This window comes from Drosophila montana, unplaced genomic scaffold, assembly GCF_035044405.1.
Source record: "Drosophila montana isolate Dmon_TW-CO22-7 unplaced genomic scaffold, ASM3504440v1 contig_3846_1, whole genome shotgun sequence".
Lineage (NCBI taxonomy): Eukaryota > Metazoa > Arthropoda > Insecta > Diptera > Drosophilidae > Drosophila > Drosophila montana.
In genome coordinates, this window is record NW_026998718.1 from 143,259 (window position 1) to 162,156 (window position 18,898).

The following is an 18,898-nucleotide window of genomic DNA, read 5'->3' on the forward strand; positions in this document are numbered from 1 at the left end:
TTGAGAAATTTCAACTCATAAATAAACAGTTTCTTTTAAGCAATTTTTTGCAACTATCAAACAACTTTAACCTCTGACCTCGAGCACCCAATATCCGTACATGGCTAAAGCAATAGGACAACATTTCAGTCAACGGCAACTGCTGCAATTTCTCATTTTAATAAAAATGCAAATGTCTGTTCCTCAAAGTGAAAGAATGACGCTTTCTTTACTGTTTCCTTCCGCATTTCCTGCCTTTTCCCCCCTCATTTTCACTCTTTTTCAGCGCATTTTCTCATATAAAACGTTGGTAAAACTTTTTGATTTTTCTCCAAGTTGGCTAAGGCAAAACAAAATAAAAAGGAAAACAAAGGAAAAAAGAGTCACATGCAATAAGGAAAATGCGCTTTCAATAAGCCAAGCAAAGATAACAGCAAATGGTGATGAACTCTGGAAGAATTTTACCGCCTGGCAACTGTTTCAGTTGGATGCAGTAGTTAGCCAGCCGGAGAAAACCGTTGGCTGCTTCCCTATTAAATTAGTTACATTTTTTAAATAATAACAAAATTTACGATAGAACAGTAAATAGAAAGTGGCCATGTTTCAGATGATGAAGAGTATTTTGTATATTATTATAGATAGAATTTTCGTGAAATGCGGAAGATGAAAAAATAAGTTCTTTTTAATATTATGAATGGAATGAGTTTCTTAAAGGATGTTCATACAATATTGCTTTGATTTGATTTGGCAATATAACAAAATTTTCGTCGGGAGTGACCAATGAGAAGACACCCTGTAGTCAGAGAATATACCATGAAGAAGAGTTTACACGTGGTAATAGTTTTGGCATTCATAACTTAATTTATAAGTACAAGAAAAGAAAGACTTCGCCTCTTAAGTTACCTCTTTCCGATCAGCCAGGCATTGTTATAAGTCAACCTTCACACCAAACATGATGTTGTATATATATATATAATGCTCATAAGATTAAGATGCGATATTATTGATTGCTTGAAAAGTCGTGGCTGTAATATTTAGTGGCTATTCTAACAAAACGTTTTATTAATAGCTAAATTTCTCGTTGAAAAGATATATCGATGATAATAAATGAAAATCGAAACTAAATATAAATATTTATATTCGAAAAACCTTTTTTAGTCCGGCTTTAAGATGCTAAATACAAAAACACAGTGCAATTTGGGCCTTGAATTTAAACGGGTCTACAAATTCCCTAAAGAGAGTTTCAAACAGCGATTTTTCTTCTTCAACTTGATCTATGCAGAGGTCTCTGTCTATTGTTTGTCCGTTGGCATGTTGCTCGCTTTGCTCGGTGTAACCGCTTTCAGCACCGAGACAAGTTTGTTTGGCTTCTGAGCTGGCTGTGTGCTGGGGCCCGCAACTGGTGCTTTTTTATTATCATCTGGCTTGCCGCAGAATTTTTGAAGAGTGCTTTGCACCTTGTCCCCGTTGCTGCCCACAAACTGTTCTAGTTTTACCTTGTTCTTAATGATCAGAAATGACGGCATGCTGCTGACGTCATACTCTTCTGCCAGTTCCACATGATCGTCCACATCGACCTTGACTATAAGTAAACAATCCTCATACTCGTGGGCAAGCTCCTCAAGGCGTGGCCCAATCAGGGCACAGGGGCCACACCAGGTAGCAAAGAATTCCACCAGGACATGCTTATTGCCAGCCTCCGCGACGATCTTATCAAAATCTTCTTTCGATTGGATGGTTATGACCTTTTTTGGTTTGTTTTTGTTTGTGGCGGCAGATGCCATGTGTGGAAGGTGTCTGTGTCAAATTTTGTACGCCGAAAAATGAAAAATTTTTAATATGTTTTAGGATCTTTCGAGATCATCTGACTGACAAGTATTACTAAGCTAGGACTGAGACACACAGCTACAGAGTGGCCTACAGAGACGAACAAGTGTTCATTTAATCACATTTATTCTATTTTTATTTCTTCTGTTTTTACTTCAACAATTCAAAAGCTCATCGAAGGTTCAATAGACGGAAGGACACCTTTTAGATTTTGAAAATATGTTTTGAAATGCTTTGTACAATCCCATAATTTAGTAAAGATACCAAAATGGAATAATTAGGAGGTACAAGCAATTACTAAACTAAGTTGAATAACCAAATTCAGAATCGATTTAGTTTTAACAAAGTGCGGAGTTAAACTTGGGAATTTCACAAATCAAAATTTATGCATTTAGCTAAATATACTCATCTGTCTCAAGCATATTAACTTTAATCCTTTGTACAAAGTACAGACGGAAGGAATAGCAAATCGATAATAATGGCAACACAGCTAAAAAGAGCCAAGTCAAAGTTCGCCCCGGTCACCCACTGTACAAGCATCCAATCTTTTTGGGGCATGTGTGGGCGTGTGAACTTCTTCTGGCAGCTGCAGTTAGTCTGCTTAGCAGCTTGTTGTCGCTTTTAGTTGCACTTAGTTGCCAGTTTGTTTGTTCGGCCTGTCTTGAATTTGTCACGAAATAAGACAAATGCACCGCAGTATCCTTAAGTTGCCCCCAACCAAACCTGCTCGTGACCGCCATTCGCAGCACCTGCATCTGCGGTGCTGCATGTGTGTGTGTGTGTTTACTCTTGCGTGTTGTGGGCGGTTCTTATCTTTTGAGACTTTACCTTAAGGCTTTCAGGTGGTTTTCGTTTTCTTTTAAACATTATATACCCTGTAAGTCTACTGAGAAGAACTGAAAGGGGGGTCATGAAATTGTGCGGAATTATGTATCACTTGAAGGATACGACGAGGATTCGATCCGTCTGCTTGCCTGTCCAGCTGATTTATGAAAGGTCTATATCTATAATTGTTGCATATCTTCTATTTTCTCCCTCTGTTTTTAACCATATTCATAAATATTGAAGAGGAGTATTTAAATTTGTATGCCGCAGTTTTCAGTTGGAAAGTAGCTCGAGCCTCGAGTCTAGAGGGTAGTTCCTAGTCGGGCAATCTTGTTTAATACACTCTTACTTTTTGTTGGCTTGTCTGTTTCGTGCTGTTCCCAAAGCGCGTTTTGGAGTGTTTCTTGCAGTCGTTTGTTGGCCAAGTTGTGTGTGCCAAGAAGTGACGGCTTTAAGCGCTTTAAGCATGCCACCACTTGACATTGAGCTTTCCTTAATAATCCGCTTGTTATGTGCATATGGTGCACTCACTAAACCCACCCATCCCCCACCGCCCACCGCCCACCGCCCGCCGATTCCTTAACTCAGTTGCATAACCTAATGAGCAGTGCAGAGAGACAAATGACAGCGTTTACACAACACACGACCGGAAACAACAGCAGCAGGTGTAGCAGACAAAATGCAACAACAACAATGACAACAACAGCGACAGCAGCGCGAACCGCTACAGTCAACTGTATCAGTGTCAGTTTGTGTGTCATGTTGTGCAATCGCTTCAGCATCCCCAGCAGTCAGCAAGTGCGCCAAGTGCGCGGCTTCCGCTCGCAGAGATTTGCCGCCCATTTATCTCCCAGGCTGGCTATCTCGCTCGCACTGACTATTTGGGGCATCTGCTATGCAGGCAAAGCGAAAGTGCTGACCTCGCAGTCGCACCTTGACACGCGGCGTATGAGCAATGTAATAAAATGGCGAATGGCAAGCGAACAACTAGCGAAATATTTTTCTTTTTCGCCCGTTGACATGCCAAAGAAATGGGAAAGAAATGTTAAAAATAAGCGAATCGCAAAAGTCACGTATGCGGCAAGACAAATTGCTTCAAGTGCAGAGAATGCCACTTTCACTCACTTTCAATCAGTCAGTCAGTCAGTCAGTCAGTTAGTCAGTTAGTCAATTATTCAGTCGGCTATTCATTCAGTTATTTATATTGCGCATACGCCACGTTTCAGAGCATATTTTTATTGCGGTCAACTATGAATTGGGGTTGAGCACCAAATGCTTGTCGCGTTTCCTACGAGGAGGCCAAATCAAGTTTTTGGCTGAAGAATGGCTATGTTACATGCCATGTTTTTGACATTTTGGCCATGGTTTGCTTTTTAAGGTGTTCCCACAAATCAAAGATGAAATATTTTGTTGACTTTTTCGCATATGAGTTTCTGTGAGCATTCCATAATACAGGGTATTTGGTTAGCTGTGCATTCTGCGACTTAACGTTTTGTTGTAAAAGTTCTGACCGGAAAAGCATAAAATAGTGGCAGTTAAAAGTGATTTATGACATTTTTACTTTAGAAAGCGGTTTGAAAAAAAGCACATTCTGCATGGGAATCAATTGTAAGTAGAAAATCGCTTTGTGAGGTCTTCAAAGTGATGGTAAATAATTGTGCACCAAAAAGTATGTTATATGAAAGAAAATGCTGCTTCTCTTGGCATCTTGGCGTGACTTTCTGATTTGTGCCACAATGAAAAGCAGCTGCAAGAGATTTGCCAATTGCCTGAATGAGCTTGTGTCCCAGAACACATATTCAATTGGCTACGATAGGGTTTGGATGTTTGCTTGTCCGGGCTGCTCATATAAACGTAGGCAATAACGAGCACGTTTAAGCATGTCAATGCTGCTGTTGTGTGGTAATTGTCCTGTTCCAACTGCCAGCTGCCAAAATGATGGACAGACCACAACAGCCCAACAACAGCAACAACAACAACAACAGAAGTGGAGAAACAACAAGCAAATTTCATTTCTCGCATTTGCCCAAATTTCGACCTAACTAGTTTATGAACATTTCCCATGCTGCACAGCGGTCCTTGCATTAAGCTCTTCGAGTGCGTTGCTCCCACCAGCCACTAGCCAAAACGTGTGAACACTCTTTCGGTGCAGCTGCATTGAAGTGTCCCAGCCCAAAAGACATTTACATTCATGCTGGGGCCATTGTAGTCAACTACATGCGTTGTTTTCGCTCCTGGCTCAGTGCTTTCAATTTCTGGTACTTGTTTTTATGGGCCAGGATGTCGGCATGTTGTTTGTCTGCCAGACTTGCCATTCGCAGTTTTGTCAACGTGCGAAATCTCTCAAATTTTATTATGCTCGAATTCGCTGAAACTTTTGCAGCCGCCACAGCTGCCACAGCCGTGCCGCATGCCGCAATTTAATGGCGCCTTAATGTCAGCCCATTACTAAGCGCAGGGATCGGGTCCAGCCACCAACTTCAGCTCCCCCACGTTCACATGACAGTTGGCATTTTGGCCAATAACCAAAACGAGGCATGGCCTTAGCTTACAACGCGCCTCAGGCTGGGGCACGCCACCAGATGAGGCCATACATTCTAACAAGCTGCTAATGTGGGCTTTACGTGGACCTCGTTTCTTACGTCTTGAATTTGCGTGGATTCCCAGCTTTGGCTTAAGCCTTGCTACGACGGCGAAAGTTTAACACAGTATTAAATTGCCTGAGTACATAATTTTGATGTGTCCTAATACTTTGAGAACCACACTTTAAACTGAGACCAACATATCCTAACTAGTTTTTCGTCTTGCTATTAAAGTTGGGCACGTAGCAGCTTGTGCCACACTCCTCTTGCCTTATTGATCATTTTAAAACGGAAACATTCCAATAGTCATATATTACCAACTAGTTACCAGTTGCCGCCACACATACCCTGCGCCTGTCTAATCAATAAGCTTAATGTGCCCAGCAAAAGGCGAACAACGTCAACAGAGCAACTGCTAACCAGTCAGCATAAAAGAGTTCAATCAATCAAATGCCACAGCAGCAGTTGAAGAAGGGGTCCAAGTGGTAGCCGACAATCTTTGTGGTAAGGGTTTCAACAAAAAAAAAAAGCAAAAAGGGTTGCCCCGCGCTGCTGCTCCTGATCCTGTTGCTCTTAGGCATTAAAACCACATGTGCTTCAACACAAAACATTTTATGCCCCAGAAATTGGCTTGAGGCGCTGCTGCTGCTGCTGCTCAGGGGGCTGTTGCCAAGGGGGGATGCTAGCTGGGGCAGATACCTCGGCAACGGCAACGGCCCGATTCGGTTCAGTTCGGTTTGGTTCTGTCCTCCTAACAAGCTGCGTCAACAAACTAAACCACTTTGAAATTAACACGTTACATTGACATTGACAGCTTTATGCGTGGCATGCCGAGTGTCGGGTGTCGAAGGAGTGCTATAGAGGAGCGAGCAGCCATCCTGCAACGGTAGCTGTCAGCTACAGTTTGAGCCAAAGGCGTGAACACGTTGAACGGGGGGCGAGGAGGAGGAATGCCAAACGATGCGGCAAATATGACGGTAGCTTATGGAGGCAGCGTAATGCTGACGGAATGGCGGCCGGAAGGCGCACAAAAAAGGCAATTTCCGTTGTGGCATAAACAAGACTAAAGACTGTGTGAGTGTGTGTATTGCGGGTGTGCCTGCGCCTGTCTGCGTAGTTTTTATGCGCTCGCATTCAGCGAAACGAAAATTACCAATTCAAATGTCAGAAGTCGTGGCAAGAACGCGCTACACCTACCCCATTCACACACGTCCATGCCGCTTGCCTTGACGCAAAATTAAATTCAGTGTCAATTCGGTTATTTTTTCTTGTCAAGGCCTGCATCTAACGAGGGATCAGCCGGCATTGCCTGTACGTAATCAGTTGCCAAAAATGCCTAAGACAAAGCTGAGACAAATTGTCGTGTGAAAATGCCTGAAGTGCCAAGCAGAACATCCCCAAGCCCGCCAGTTCGACAATTTATTTGCCTCCTTTCTGGCGACCCACGATTTTTCACTGGCTTTTAATTTGTTGTGCGTGCCCATCCGAACGAATTTATGCCCCAAAATTGGTTGCGGGCAGCGCCTTTGGCTCCGGCCGGCTGGTAATAAAAAGTGCAAGTGCTGCAAAAGCAAACTGTGCGGAAACATTCAAGAAGTGTACACTTTGCCGCTGCCTGTTTTTTAATGGATTTGCTGAAAGGGGTTGTAGCACAGTCTGCGCCAGACCTGGAACTCTTGAAACTCGTAGAGCCGAAGCAAAGGCACAATAAATAGACTTTAAAGCGGGCCATAACATCTACTAATATGAAATGATACTCTATTTTTATCAACATTATAAGCTTTATGACGGCGACTTTGCGATAAGCCATGATATCAAATGTATAATTTATAATGGCAATTCAATGTTGACAAAGCGTGTAGCAATCACATTTTTTTTACTTTACTCGGAACTATTTTAAAGAGTATTTAAGTCCAAAAGTGACTCCTAAATCAGCTCTCTATCTGATGTCAGCTACCAGCTAAAAACTGATCAAATAAGTCTTCGTTCTTGAGAGATGAAACACTCTTCATAAGTTTGTGAACAGAGTATAAGAAATGATTCACTCGCAGGCAGCTCAGCTAGGAACTAGTTCATAAACAAAGAATATCCCGCCCAACTGCTTTCGCCCAAGAACAAATACCCAAAGTTTAAGGTTTTGCTGTGCAAATTTGTTCAGTTTTGATGCGCACTAAAATTGGATTATATTGTGCAAGCTTCATTGGAATTCATTCGATTTGATAGCTATTTGATTTTGCTCTTTTACAATTTGGTTGAGAATCCAAATGACGTTGACAGCAGCAGCTACAAAAGCAGCAACAAGAACAAAAAAAAAACGACAATTGATTTGTTGTTTAAGCAATTTGTTTACATGCAATAAATTTACAAATCAACGATAATGCAATTTATTTGCTTACATTCGTAAATATTTCTTTTTATTTTTATTTTTGCCGCCCATTTGGCTTTTATTATTGCAATCGAATTTCGAATATTTGTATTATTTGTTTCTGTCGTTCATTTTATGTGTTGGCTCACAGAATTTCTTCACTTTATTGTATTTTCCAAATTTCTTGTCTATATTGATTACTTCTTTAGCTACTAATATATTTTATTTTTTCTTGAAATGTTTATGGTGAGAGTACGTATATTTATGCCTTAAAATTGGGGAATATGCAAATGAGATGATTAAATTTCTCTTCTTGTTTGAGAATCGATTAGAATGTAACTCCTGCCATTAAAAATATCTGTTTACATTATTTGTGTTGAATTTATTTAGAATTTATGGTCACAGTTGGACATAGAAATTTGTTCAGTTTTCCATATAAATTGTTGTTTTTTTGATATTTATTTTTAATGAAAAAGGTTAAATGTATTGGCTGCTAATTAAGCCCTAATAATACACACAGTGTTAAGTGATTCAAATTTATACAAACCTCCATATTTTACACCTAATTGTTCAGCTTGCCGTAACCCCAAAGCACAAATGTTTCACTAGAGAAGCCAAGTATATTGTAATTGCCAAATAAATTTCAAATGTTACCGTCTCAGACTACAGCTTCCACTAACCGCATTGATCCCAGAACAACAACAAAAACGTCTTTAAAAAATAACAAGAAAGACAGAATAACTAAGTTCAATTTGAGTTTCAATTTGAGCCTTAAGAACCGACTTCTTGTATCGTAAATATTTACGATTTAACATAAAGTTTTATTTTTCAAGCTTGGCGGCTATTTTAAAGTTTTTTTTCCCTTTATATAAGTTTTCCATATTTTCTTTGGTACATTTAGTACAGTTAATTGAAGTACGTACTTATAAAGTTGGCCAGTTAGCTGCACAGAAAAATTGTAAGAATTTTCCTAAGCTTTTCTGTACAACATGCTTTTTTCCCCCAATTTTTTTGCTGCTCCTTCGCTAAGCTGCAACTCATGAGCGAGCGATTTGCCGCAGCCATAGAAGACCTATAAAAACGCGGTCGAAATAAAGAGCGAGAAGGATAGACAAAAAGAGCAGAAAATTGCAGCAACAAAATGCTGCAGAGTAAGTTAAAAAAAAAATGTTGTTAAGCGCATCAGCGACTCAAATCTTCAAGAGGCAGCTGTAAATGAAATGCTTTTTTCTCTCATTGATATGCGAACCAGGTTGGTTGCCCTTTGTAATGCGCCTAAAAGCGTTCTACGATTTGCAGTAACTTTTGTGCAGTAACGAATTATCATTGCCCTCTAATTGGCCCACGTTTCCCATTACGATTTTCCCATATGAAACGTGTTTTTGGTGCGCTTTCCAACACTTTCAATAGTTTCAGTTTTATATCGTAGCATTGGGTATTGCAAAGGTTTCATGTAATATGTAACGTACTCGAATATTAATATGGAATTGTTTTATTATACAGATAAAGCGGAAATAACTTTATTATTTACGATTCTTTGCAGACAGCCGTAATTTATTGCTATAGATTCTTTTGTGCATTAAGGGTTTCTTTATGGGCACTTAATGTAGATTCTGTCTGACTTGTTTTACCTCGCCTGCCTTCTGCTTTTAGTACTAGCCACACACGCAGTCACTGACACACACACACACACACACACATATATGACTGCAATGTGCTGGCAAACATTTCAGCTCTTGGCAGGCTTCAATGCCCATGCTCAATGCTCATTGCCAGACTGTTGACATTTTAATAAAAATTATTTCAGTGCACTCGCCGCATTGCAGAACCGCCTCTAAAAGACAGAAGCAAGGGCCAACTGAAGGATGGACAGGAGGAGGACAAGCAGGAGGAGGAGAGCCAGAAGCGATGTGGTGCCATTAAGAGCGCTTTGCAAAATGCAATGTTTTAAAAATATATGTTTGCTGTTGAAGCTAGAATATTTGAAGCATATTAAACTGCATTTTGTACTAAAAGTTTATAATCCACAAAATCCTATTCTTAATACTAAAATGACGAGAACGAAAACTTTGTTAATATAAAAAGTTTTATAATAAATATATATAATAAAGGTACATTTTATAAAATATATCTTGCATCTTATTGAATAGAAACTGTTAAAACTATTTTTGAGTTTTGTTGACTTTGTCAACAAGTTTTATTTACTTTTTGGAATCACATTCACGAATCACGCACATCATTAGGTTGGGCCTTTCCGAATACCCAAAAAGTATGCAACAAAATGTTGCCCAACACCAAATAGCTTTGCCCTTAGGTACTTTACTGGTCTTTTTAAGTAAATCTCAAGTTTTCAGCTACTTGTACTTATTTTTTTCCCCCTTCTACTCTAAAACTTATTTGAAAGTAATAAAGTTTTATGGCACCAGCCAATTAGCAAACTAGCGAGACCAACTGGAGCCACCCAATCTGAAGTTTTATTTAATGTAAGGCATTGGCGTGACGTTAAAGCAATTTTCATTATTAGTCATTGGCTGAATCACAGGCTCTTATCAACTTATCAGTTGACTGGGCTTTGTCTAAGCATGAAGGCAACTTTGACCTTATCCCGATCAAAATGTCGGCAATTTGTTGACAGCACCAGTTGAGATAAGCTGCCAAAGCGCGTGCAGAGAGGGGAGATGCACAGAACTGGAAGATCATAAATTTTGTTTATTGGCTGTGGCCATAATTATTATTTGAGATTCCTTGCAAAAGCGGATTAACTTATTGAATAATGTGCTGTCTGAAAAAGTCAGAACTCATTACTTTTCTGCTTACTTTTCATGACCCAAGGAAAGTGTATAAGGGTTCTGTGCAAGTGAATGTAAAGTGTATATGTATATAAGAGAAAGGTACAATAGTTTTGTGTAAATATATGCAACAGAGAAATAATATATCTTGGTATATTTAGGCAAAGTTCTATATATCTATGAGATCTAGGAACTTTAAATTTGTATTCAAAATCTTATATACCATTGCAAATGAGTATGTCCTTTCTTTTATATCTGTAGGTCCTTTTATACTTATTTACTAACTAAGGGCCACGATTGCAAAGTAGGAGATATTCGAAAAGGAACAAGAAGGATAAATGTTCAGTATTAACTGAGCTAATCTAGGGCTTCGTATCTTTATATGTTGTCCTAATTTTACAGACAACATATTTCAGAGCTGCCCGGATCTGTGGACTAGACTCTAGACTAGACTATGGGTGGGAATAATACCTTTCGTTGTCATATAGATTTTAAAACAAAGTTTCTGTATACAAATTTTGAGTGTATCTACAGATCTATAAAATATGATAAAAATCTATCCAAAATTGGAGATCTATATCATATAGATACTTGAACAATCAGCCAGAAATTGAAGTTAAATTTGACAGAAAGTTTGTTCATAAGTAGTAAGAGTAGGGAAGGGTATTTAATGGGCGTCTCTGTGACATATACGATTCTTTTCTGTTTTTATGTTGAGCCCTTCTTCGCCATAACAGGAATAAAATTGTTGTTGGCAAACAACATTTGGCCTACAGGCAGCTCATTGATAAGCTTTGAATGCTTTAAAAAGCCAGCTTAAATTAAAAAAATATTGTTAATATTTGAATATCATATTTTCGCACCGCATGCAGATGTGTAAAAAGAAACTTGTTGGCGAGCAAGGCGCAGTACACTTTGTTCAAGGCGTGTTGTTTTCGTTTTGGTGGGGTTGGCTTTATGGCGCTTTGATGTTTGCATAAAGTTGAAGTTAATAAAATACTTTTATGTTTCACTTTAGCCTGGCACATTATTAAAACTAGTTTGTTTGCCACACACAAATGCACACCAACTGTGAGTAAAGGAGCTTTTAATTTAGCTTGAAAACTTGAACCAAAGTTTTTATGTCCTTGGGCGTCTGGATGGTTATTAAATGGACGCACTTGCAATTTGCTTTATGGCTGACATTAATAAGCATTGTATCCACCCAGCACAAGACATTCCAAACACGCACACACAACCTCACACATATGCACATGAACTTTGACAATTTTATGTTCGCTCGTGCAAGGCTCTGGCAGGACACTGACAACTGACTCGAGTCTAACGTGAATGAAAATTTGTATGCTTATTTATGAACCTGCAACAATGAAATGCCATGCAACAAACAAATGTGGAGCCTGGCAACAGCTTGTGGCGAAAACTTATACAGACCTCTGCAATTTACACCCTGTTGTAATTCAATGTGCAGGAGCTCTGCAGAAGCTGCGATTGCCATAAAATAGTGAACTGTGCTTGGCTTGGGCATTGAACTGGGGGCTACTGCGACCATCATCAAATTGCTTTTAGTAACTCACGTCAGCTGTTTGCCCCATGCGAGCATCTCATGAGAATTGAAGTGTTTTGTATTATTGCCTTTTAAATGGCTTTTGCGGATGGACTCAGCACGCTGGACAGTTGGCATGGGGTTCGGCATAAGACTTAAAGTTTAATGTTAAGCTAAAGATAATATAAAGCACGAGTCTAATAGGGTTGCCAGCTAAGGGTTGAGGGTGCTTTAGACGCAGCGGATATAGAAGTCGACTTAACTCTGTCGGAAGTGTCCATTTGAAGTGTTGAGATTGCAATCCTTAAAGCTGTAATCACGCCCTCCGCTACAGGGCCATCTTAAAGCCCATTGTAGACTAATCAAAGCGAATGCCTTTGCTCACGGCTCATTGCCAAATGACAATAGAAGCGACCATGCGCCGACAAAGCTATTAATTAAAAGAAACAACAACAGGAGGGCCCATATAAAATGCTCGACCAATAGCAAAGTGCTTGGCCATAAAAAACACAACCAGCACAAAAGCAACAAATTAGCAACAGTCGTCCCCACATGGCCACTTTCTCGTATATACACTGAGCGAACCATATAATTTTAAATCCTAAAGAATCGTGTTGGCTCTTGAATATTATTATTATTGGCAATATCTTGGTTAGACTTTGGCCTGTCTAATAGGTTCTTCCGATTCTAAGTCTTAAAATGGTTTTTGCTAAAATTTACTTTAATGTATGTTCAGTGTAATGGCGTAAATGTAACAAATTCTTACTCTCAGTGTACCGAAACATCCACAGCAAACTGTTACAAGGTCTGTAAGTCCATTGTTCTGGGCGCAGGACAGTCACATGTTTCTATAAGGTATATATATATATATAAATATATATGTATATATCTATATAATATATGGTACCCGAGTCGTGCCTTGTGGTGAATTGTGAATTTTGGTGTATGCTATAAAGATTGTTGCTTCAATTTAAATATTGATTTTGCGCCCGACTCTCGTGCAGGTCTCAACAAATATTTACGGCCCAAGAGAGCTGCAGATATGTGATGCGGCCTTTGTCTTTGACCAATTCGAAGCTGGCTAACATACTCAAGATTCTCTTGATTGTTTTAACACAAAAACAGTAACAACACTTCAGGAACTTCCAAGGAACAAAGGTCGGTCTACTGTGCATTATTTGCGTGCCTAATGAGAATTTCATAGACGCATAGATGCACATTGATGCAACACATTGGCGTATCTATTGCCTTTGATATATTTCTGACAATGCTGCTTTTGAAATTGCATTGCATGCTACGATTTCAACTGGAATTTGATTTGGGACTTGTAGCGCTGTTAATTTATAGAGCATTCGTTAAGGCACGATAAGATTGTCCGCTAAACGCACACGCGACACAATCTTATCGATATCATCCACATGACATGCTTAATGGCTCTAAGTGGCCATTATCGTTGGATGATTTGCCTTGTTTATGTTAGCCAGACGTATTTGTGGCATTCAACCTGATTGCCTTCAAGCCAATTTCTCGTCATGCTCAAAGATAAGTTCAACATGGTGTAGTTTCTAATTCTAATAGTAAAATCTATTTACTTTTTTTAAATTTAAACAGAAAAGATTTACTGTAATTTATGTGTAATTTAAATATAAACTTTTAGGAATACTTAATTATAATTTGAAATAAAAATTTAATTAGTTATAAATAATTATTATTATGTATAAGTCTTAACTGTCCATTAATCGGCCCAAGCCCGCACTTAGGCGTAATAAGTGAACGTCATAAATAAACTAAACTTGTTGACTATTTAACTTGTTTGTGATTAGATAACATTCTTCTCCAAAACAAGACAGTTGGGTGCAAAGAACTTAATACAATTAAAATGGAAGTTGTTCTTAAACTTTATCCGTCATTTAAATGATTTAGCGCAATAGAATAAACGAATGAGGAACTCTTTGCTTTGCCATCTAACAAAAACTATTGTGGTAATTGTAAGTGTAATTAAATGAATTAGAGAAGTACGTGCAAGTGCGTTATTTTCAGCACATTAAGTGTCGTTGTTCCTGCTGCTGCCGCAATGAGGCATGCATGAGGGGGGCGGACAGCGGGTCAGCTCGTTACCCACTGTGCATGCATAAGCTTGAACATCGAATGACAGACACTCTCTCTTTTTCTCTGGAGTGGCTGGCCAGCATTAAGACCATCATTTTAATTGAAGTGCCACTTGTGTCCGTCGTCTGTGCCAAAAAGTAAAGGGAAAACGGACACGTCTCCTCAATGAGCGCACTTTCCAACTTGTCGGCGGGCGACTGAGACGGGTCAAACACTTGAGCTTAATAAAAAGTTTTGTTACGGTTTTAGTTTTTCACTATTTACCATGTGTAAGTGTGTGGGAGTGTATGACTGTGTGTGGGTGTGCTCGTGTTCGTATTCTGTGAGATGAATTTTGTTAATTTTTTATAACATTAATTGCAGCTGAGATTAAAGTGCTTTTTCTCTTGATGCATAATCGACGCAACATTGTTATTTATTTCAATTAGACCAATAAGCAAAGTCTTCTATTCAACGGATTAAATTCCTATTATAAGCTATTTGGTAAGTAGATGAATGTAACGAAATTAATAATAATAATAATAATAATAATAAAAATAATAATAATAATAATAACAATAACAATAATAATAATAATAATAATAATAATAATAATAATAATAATAATAATAATAATAATAATAATAATAATAATAATAATAATAATAATAATAATAATAATAATAATAATAATAATAATAATAATAATAATAATAATAATAATAATAATAATAACAATAATAATAATAATAATAATAATAATAATAATAATAATAATAATAATAATAATAATAATAATAATAATAACAATAATACTATCATACCAATTTAAGTGTCCGCGCTTGCCCATTTGTGTGTGTGCGTGTCAAATTAGAGAATCGCTTGAATGCCACCGCAAACCGCAAATGCGAAAGCAGCATCATTAAATAATAATATGTGATACGTCTTATTAAAAATACTGATGTGCAATATTGTGCATGTGAGCTATGATTGTGCATTAACATAGTTTTTCGTACGAGTTGAGTTTTATATATAACTAATCTCTCTCGCACACCCTAATTCTCTCTGATTCTCTCTCACGCTCAGTTTGCCCCTTCTCCAGCTCTGCTGACAGATCAGTTGATTCGCGTTCAGTTGATTCAATAAAGCGCTGTGCATTTGCTTAGTGCTAAGTGATCTTCTACACAATGAAAAGTCCGTACGTGACATACATTATTATTACATATTATTAGTTATATGTATGTGTGTATGCATTATATTTCATATTATTAGTTATATGTATGTGCCTATATGCATATAGTCTATATATAGACAAAAACTCACAAACAACAACAAGCAGCGCACATTAGCGGGTGGCATGGCATTTTTTACTTAGGGCTTTCAAATGGTATATTTCCCGAGATCTACAAATATTTGGTTTCAGTCCTATTTTTAAAATTTGTATTTTGGAGATTGTAAGATATATCTTTTATATATCTTATATATCTCATATCTCTTAAGTCTCTTTTATCTTATATATATATAAGATAGACTTATAGATTTTCGTATATCGTTCGTATAAAAATTTAGTTTTTTTTGATCGATAGAAAGTATTCTACCCTTATTTAGAATATATGATTTGCAGACAAGGTTCTTGAAAATGTTTTTAGTATTTAAAGAGCTCTAACAACGTAAATGTACGTGTTTACATTTGCTATTAATTATATATATTATATATTAATAACAAATTTAAACACGTTTATATATGTATACATATGTATATATACATAATATAACAAATAACAAATTTAAACACGTACATTTACGTTGTTTGAGCTCTTTAAATCCTAAAAAAAATTATCACCAAGCATGTCTGTATTTGTTTATATAAATAAATATTTATATATATATATGTTTTGTTAATTAAAGTTTTTAAAAACTTATTTATGAAAATATGTGCTCAGAACTATTTTAAACACCTTCATTGTTAAACACAACATTTTACAAAAAATGCAAAATAAATATACGAAATATTTGTATATAGTTTTATTGTAAAGAAGATGAATAGTGTGTATTAATTTCTAATAAAGTACTTCCAGTCGGGCGCCCTCGACTGGATCACTTTTACTTTGTTAATTCTGTAAAAGCCGCTTCAATTTTTTTAGATTTAACCAGTTTAAAGAGCTTTGCGTCAGCTAACAGCTGCACTTTTTTCTTAAACAAAGTTAAAATGTATTTTTTAATTGTTATTTTTTAGCCATAGGCATGTGTTACATGACGAACATGTGCCAAACAGCAGATACACGTAGGTGTGTGTGTGTGTGTGTGTGTGTGTTTATTTGCTAATTGACCAAACTGCGACCGCAGCAAAGGGCACACATGCAAAATGTTCGTAATAACATGGTGAAATGGCAGCAGGTGTGTGTTTGTGTGTGTGCTTATAAAAAGGGAAATAGAAAAGTCCTAATGGGGACTCAGCTATGTGGCAGCTATGTGCCATTAGAGTGAAAAACAAATTCTAAATAAATCGTTTAAAAAATGGTATCAAACCAGAAACATAAAAGTAGCCAAAAGGGCATTCATGGAAATCGTAAGCAGCAACTACTTGTAGTATATTTGCTGAATGAAACTGGAAAATAGCAGCATTTACCTTTGCCTCTTTCATATATGGCATTTCATTTAAATAAATGTATTCAAGGCGTGTGAGTGTTTGTGTGTGTGTGTGTGTGTGTGTGAAAGGGCGTGCGTCGTTGTTGCATATTCGGATATTCACATTTGACGCACGGGCTGCTCTCAATGTTAATTACACTCGTTATGCATAAATATGAATAAAGGTGAGCATATTTTTTGGTACGAGTTTCGACCTTTTTGTGTAACGTCCAGTTTTATGCTGGCACTTTTTTCATTCATGAAAATTAATCACTCAGCAGAAACATGTGAGAACATGCAACAAATTTATATGAATTTTTAATGGCCATATAATTAGCTCGTTTCGTAGGCAAAATGTTTGCCATTTTACAGCGCATTCTGTTTACCTTTCTGATGAGCCAGTGTTATGGTTGTTGTTATTCTGGCTGTCATTGTTGCTGTTTATGTTGGTGTTTGCCATTGTTTATTTGCCTTTTAACGCGCCAGCATCTTACGCTTTTTACTACGCGCGCGTAACACGTTACGCATACGTAATTGGAAGGCGCCTCAAATTAGGCTATATGAAAATGCTCTCGAATGCTGATGAAAGCTTGGACAGACTCTCAGCGGACTTAGTGGACTCGGTGGCCAATGCAGCACTTTTGTCAATTCAAGCAAGGCAGAGTCAGAGCCAGAGCCAGAGCCAGAACAGTGCCAGCTTTCAATTCACGGCTCAAATGCCCAATTGGCCATGTAGAAAAGTTTTGGTTTTATTTTCATATTCAGTTTCATTTGGTGAACGGGGCCACTTGAATGCGCAATGAAGCTGCCGCAAAACCCCAACACACACTCACACACACACTCACAGATAAAGTAGAGATGAAAACAGTGCAAAAAGTATAAAAATACAACTCGAATCTCGTATTTTGCATAAATTCAAAGCGCGCCTCATAAATCCCCACAATTTTTGGTTGACTATCGCCAGCGATTTGTTGGCACAAATCTCTGCTTAATATTCATAAAACCAATGAAAATACAAAAAGAAAGAAAACAGCAGCTCTCGAATACCCGCCAGCTTATTGTTGACATTTAACGCCCAATCTGACACGCCCTGCGCCACAGAGCCTGCCGCACGGCTGCAGAAGTGTTAATTATGCGGCACACACAAAAACGTCGGATGTCGACTTTTAAAACATCATTAAAATTGTCAAGTTTTGTGTTGGCTTATGGTGCCGCTACTTTCGCTGGCGGCTTAATTATTTTTATAATTTTCAGTTTTCCCTCTTCATGCGCTGCAATGTGGCTGCCACGTTAAGTGGCCGCTGCCAATGTGGCGGCCACTCGCACAAATTAATCAATTCATTATACCCTTGTAGAGGGTATTATAATACTGAAATGAAATTTGTAACGCATAGACGGAGACATCTCCAACCCCATATTTTAGATCAGCATCAACAGGCAAGTTGATATAGACAAGTCCGGCTGTCAGTCTGTCTGTTTCTATGCAATCTAGTCTCTCAGTTTTAAAGCTAAAGCTCTGTATAGGTGCGCCTTTCTGTTGCATTCAGTACATATACCGGAACCGACCGGATCGGACAACTATATCATATAGCTGCAATAGGAAAGATCGGTGGCATATTAGGATCTTATATGGCAAAATATTCTGTTTTCAACAAACTCAGCATTTTTAATAGGGAAATGTCCACAAGGGTATTTATTCTTCGGCATGCCGAGGATATCCTTACATTCTCGTTTTACTTGTTATTTATGCGACTTTATCTGATTTCCGAGCGATGTAAAATATGAGTTGTATTCGCGGCTTATCGCTAGAATCGTTGATAATTATAAATGTGCATCCGGCATTTCATTTTATGTGGTGTAAAATACAAAATCACTTAAATATGCGTGCAAATAGCTTTATTTAAATAGTGATTAACATTTCAATACACCTTTCAATTAGAGCAGGAAAAGCGTTTGGTTTTCAAAAGTCAAATATACCTGAGCAGCGTATACTCTACAAAAAGTCTACTTATTTATACACAACATTTTTGTGTCTCTTTTAAGCTCTTAAGTACGACGAGTTCTGCCTTAAACAAACAAATCCAAAATTTATTTGTGGAAATGAAGGAAGCTTAGCAGCTGTAGCAACAAACCCGATCTGCTCTGTCCATAGACGGAACTACTTAACTGGGTCAAAAAAGACTACTAATACGTGTTTCATACATTCATAGAAAACCAACATACCCTAAGTAAAGCCCCTTTCAATTGGTATAAGGCATACAAAAAAACAAAT

At 37.8% G+C, this 18,898-nt stretch overlaps 2 protein-coding genes across 6 annotated transcripts in view; both read right to left on the reverse strand.

Annotated features, from left to right (window-relative positions):
- Nucleotides 1–18,898, reverse strand: part of ome (omega) — a 64,196-nt gene that overhangs the window by 16,912 nt on the left and 28,386 nt on the right. The gene's annotated exons all lie outside the window — the stretch shown is intronic.
- Nucleotides 1,101–1,867, reverse strand: LOC135438093 (thioredoxin-2). The gene has a single exon (XM_064696247.1). The coding sequence runs from the start codon at nt 1,761–1,763 to the stop codon at nt 1,272–1,274; it is 492 nt and encodes a 163-aa protein (XP_064552317.1). The 5' UTR covers nt 1,764–1,867; the 3' UTR covers nt 1,101–1,271.

What these genes read in the sequence shown, in the direction of transcription:
- LOC135438093 (XM_064696247.1), bottom strand. Translation starts at nt 1,763, where the DNA reads ATGGCATCTGCCGCCACAAACAAAAACAAACCAAAAAAGGTCATAACC.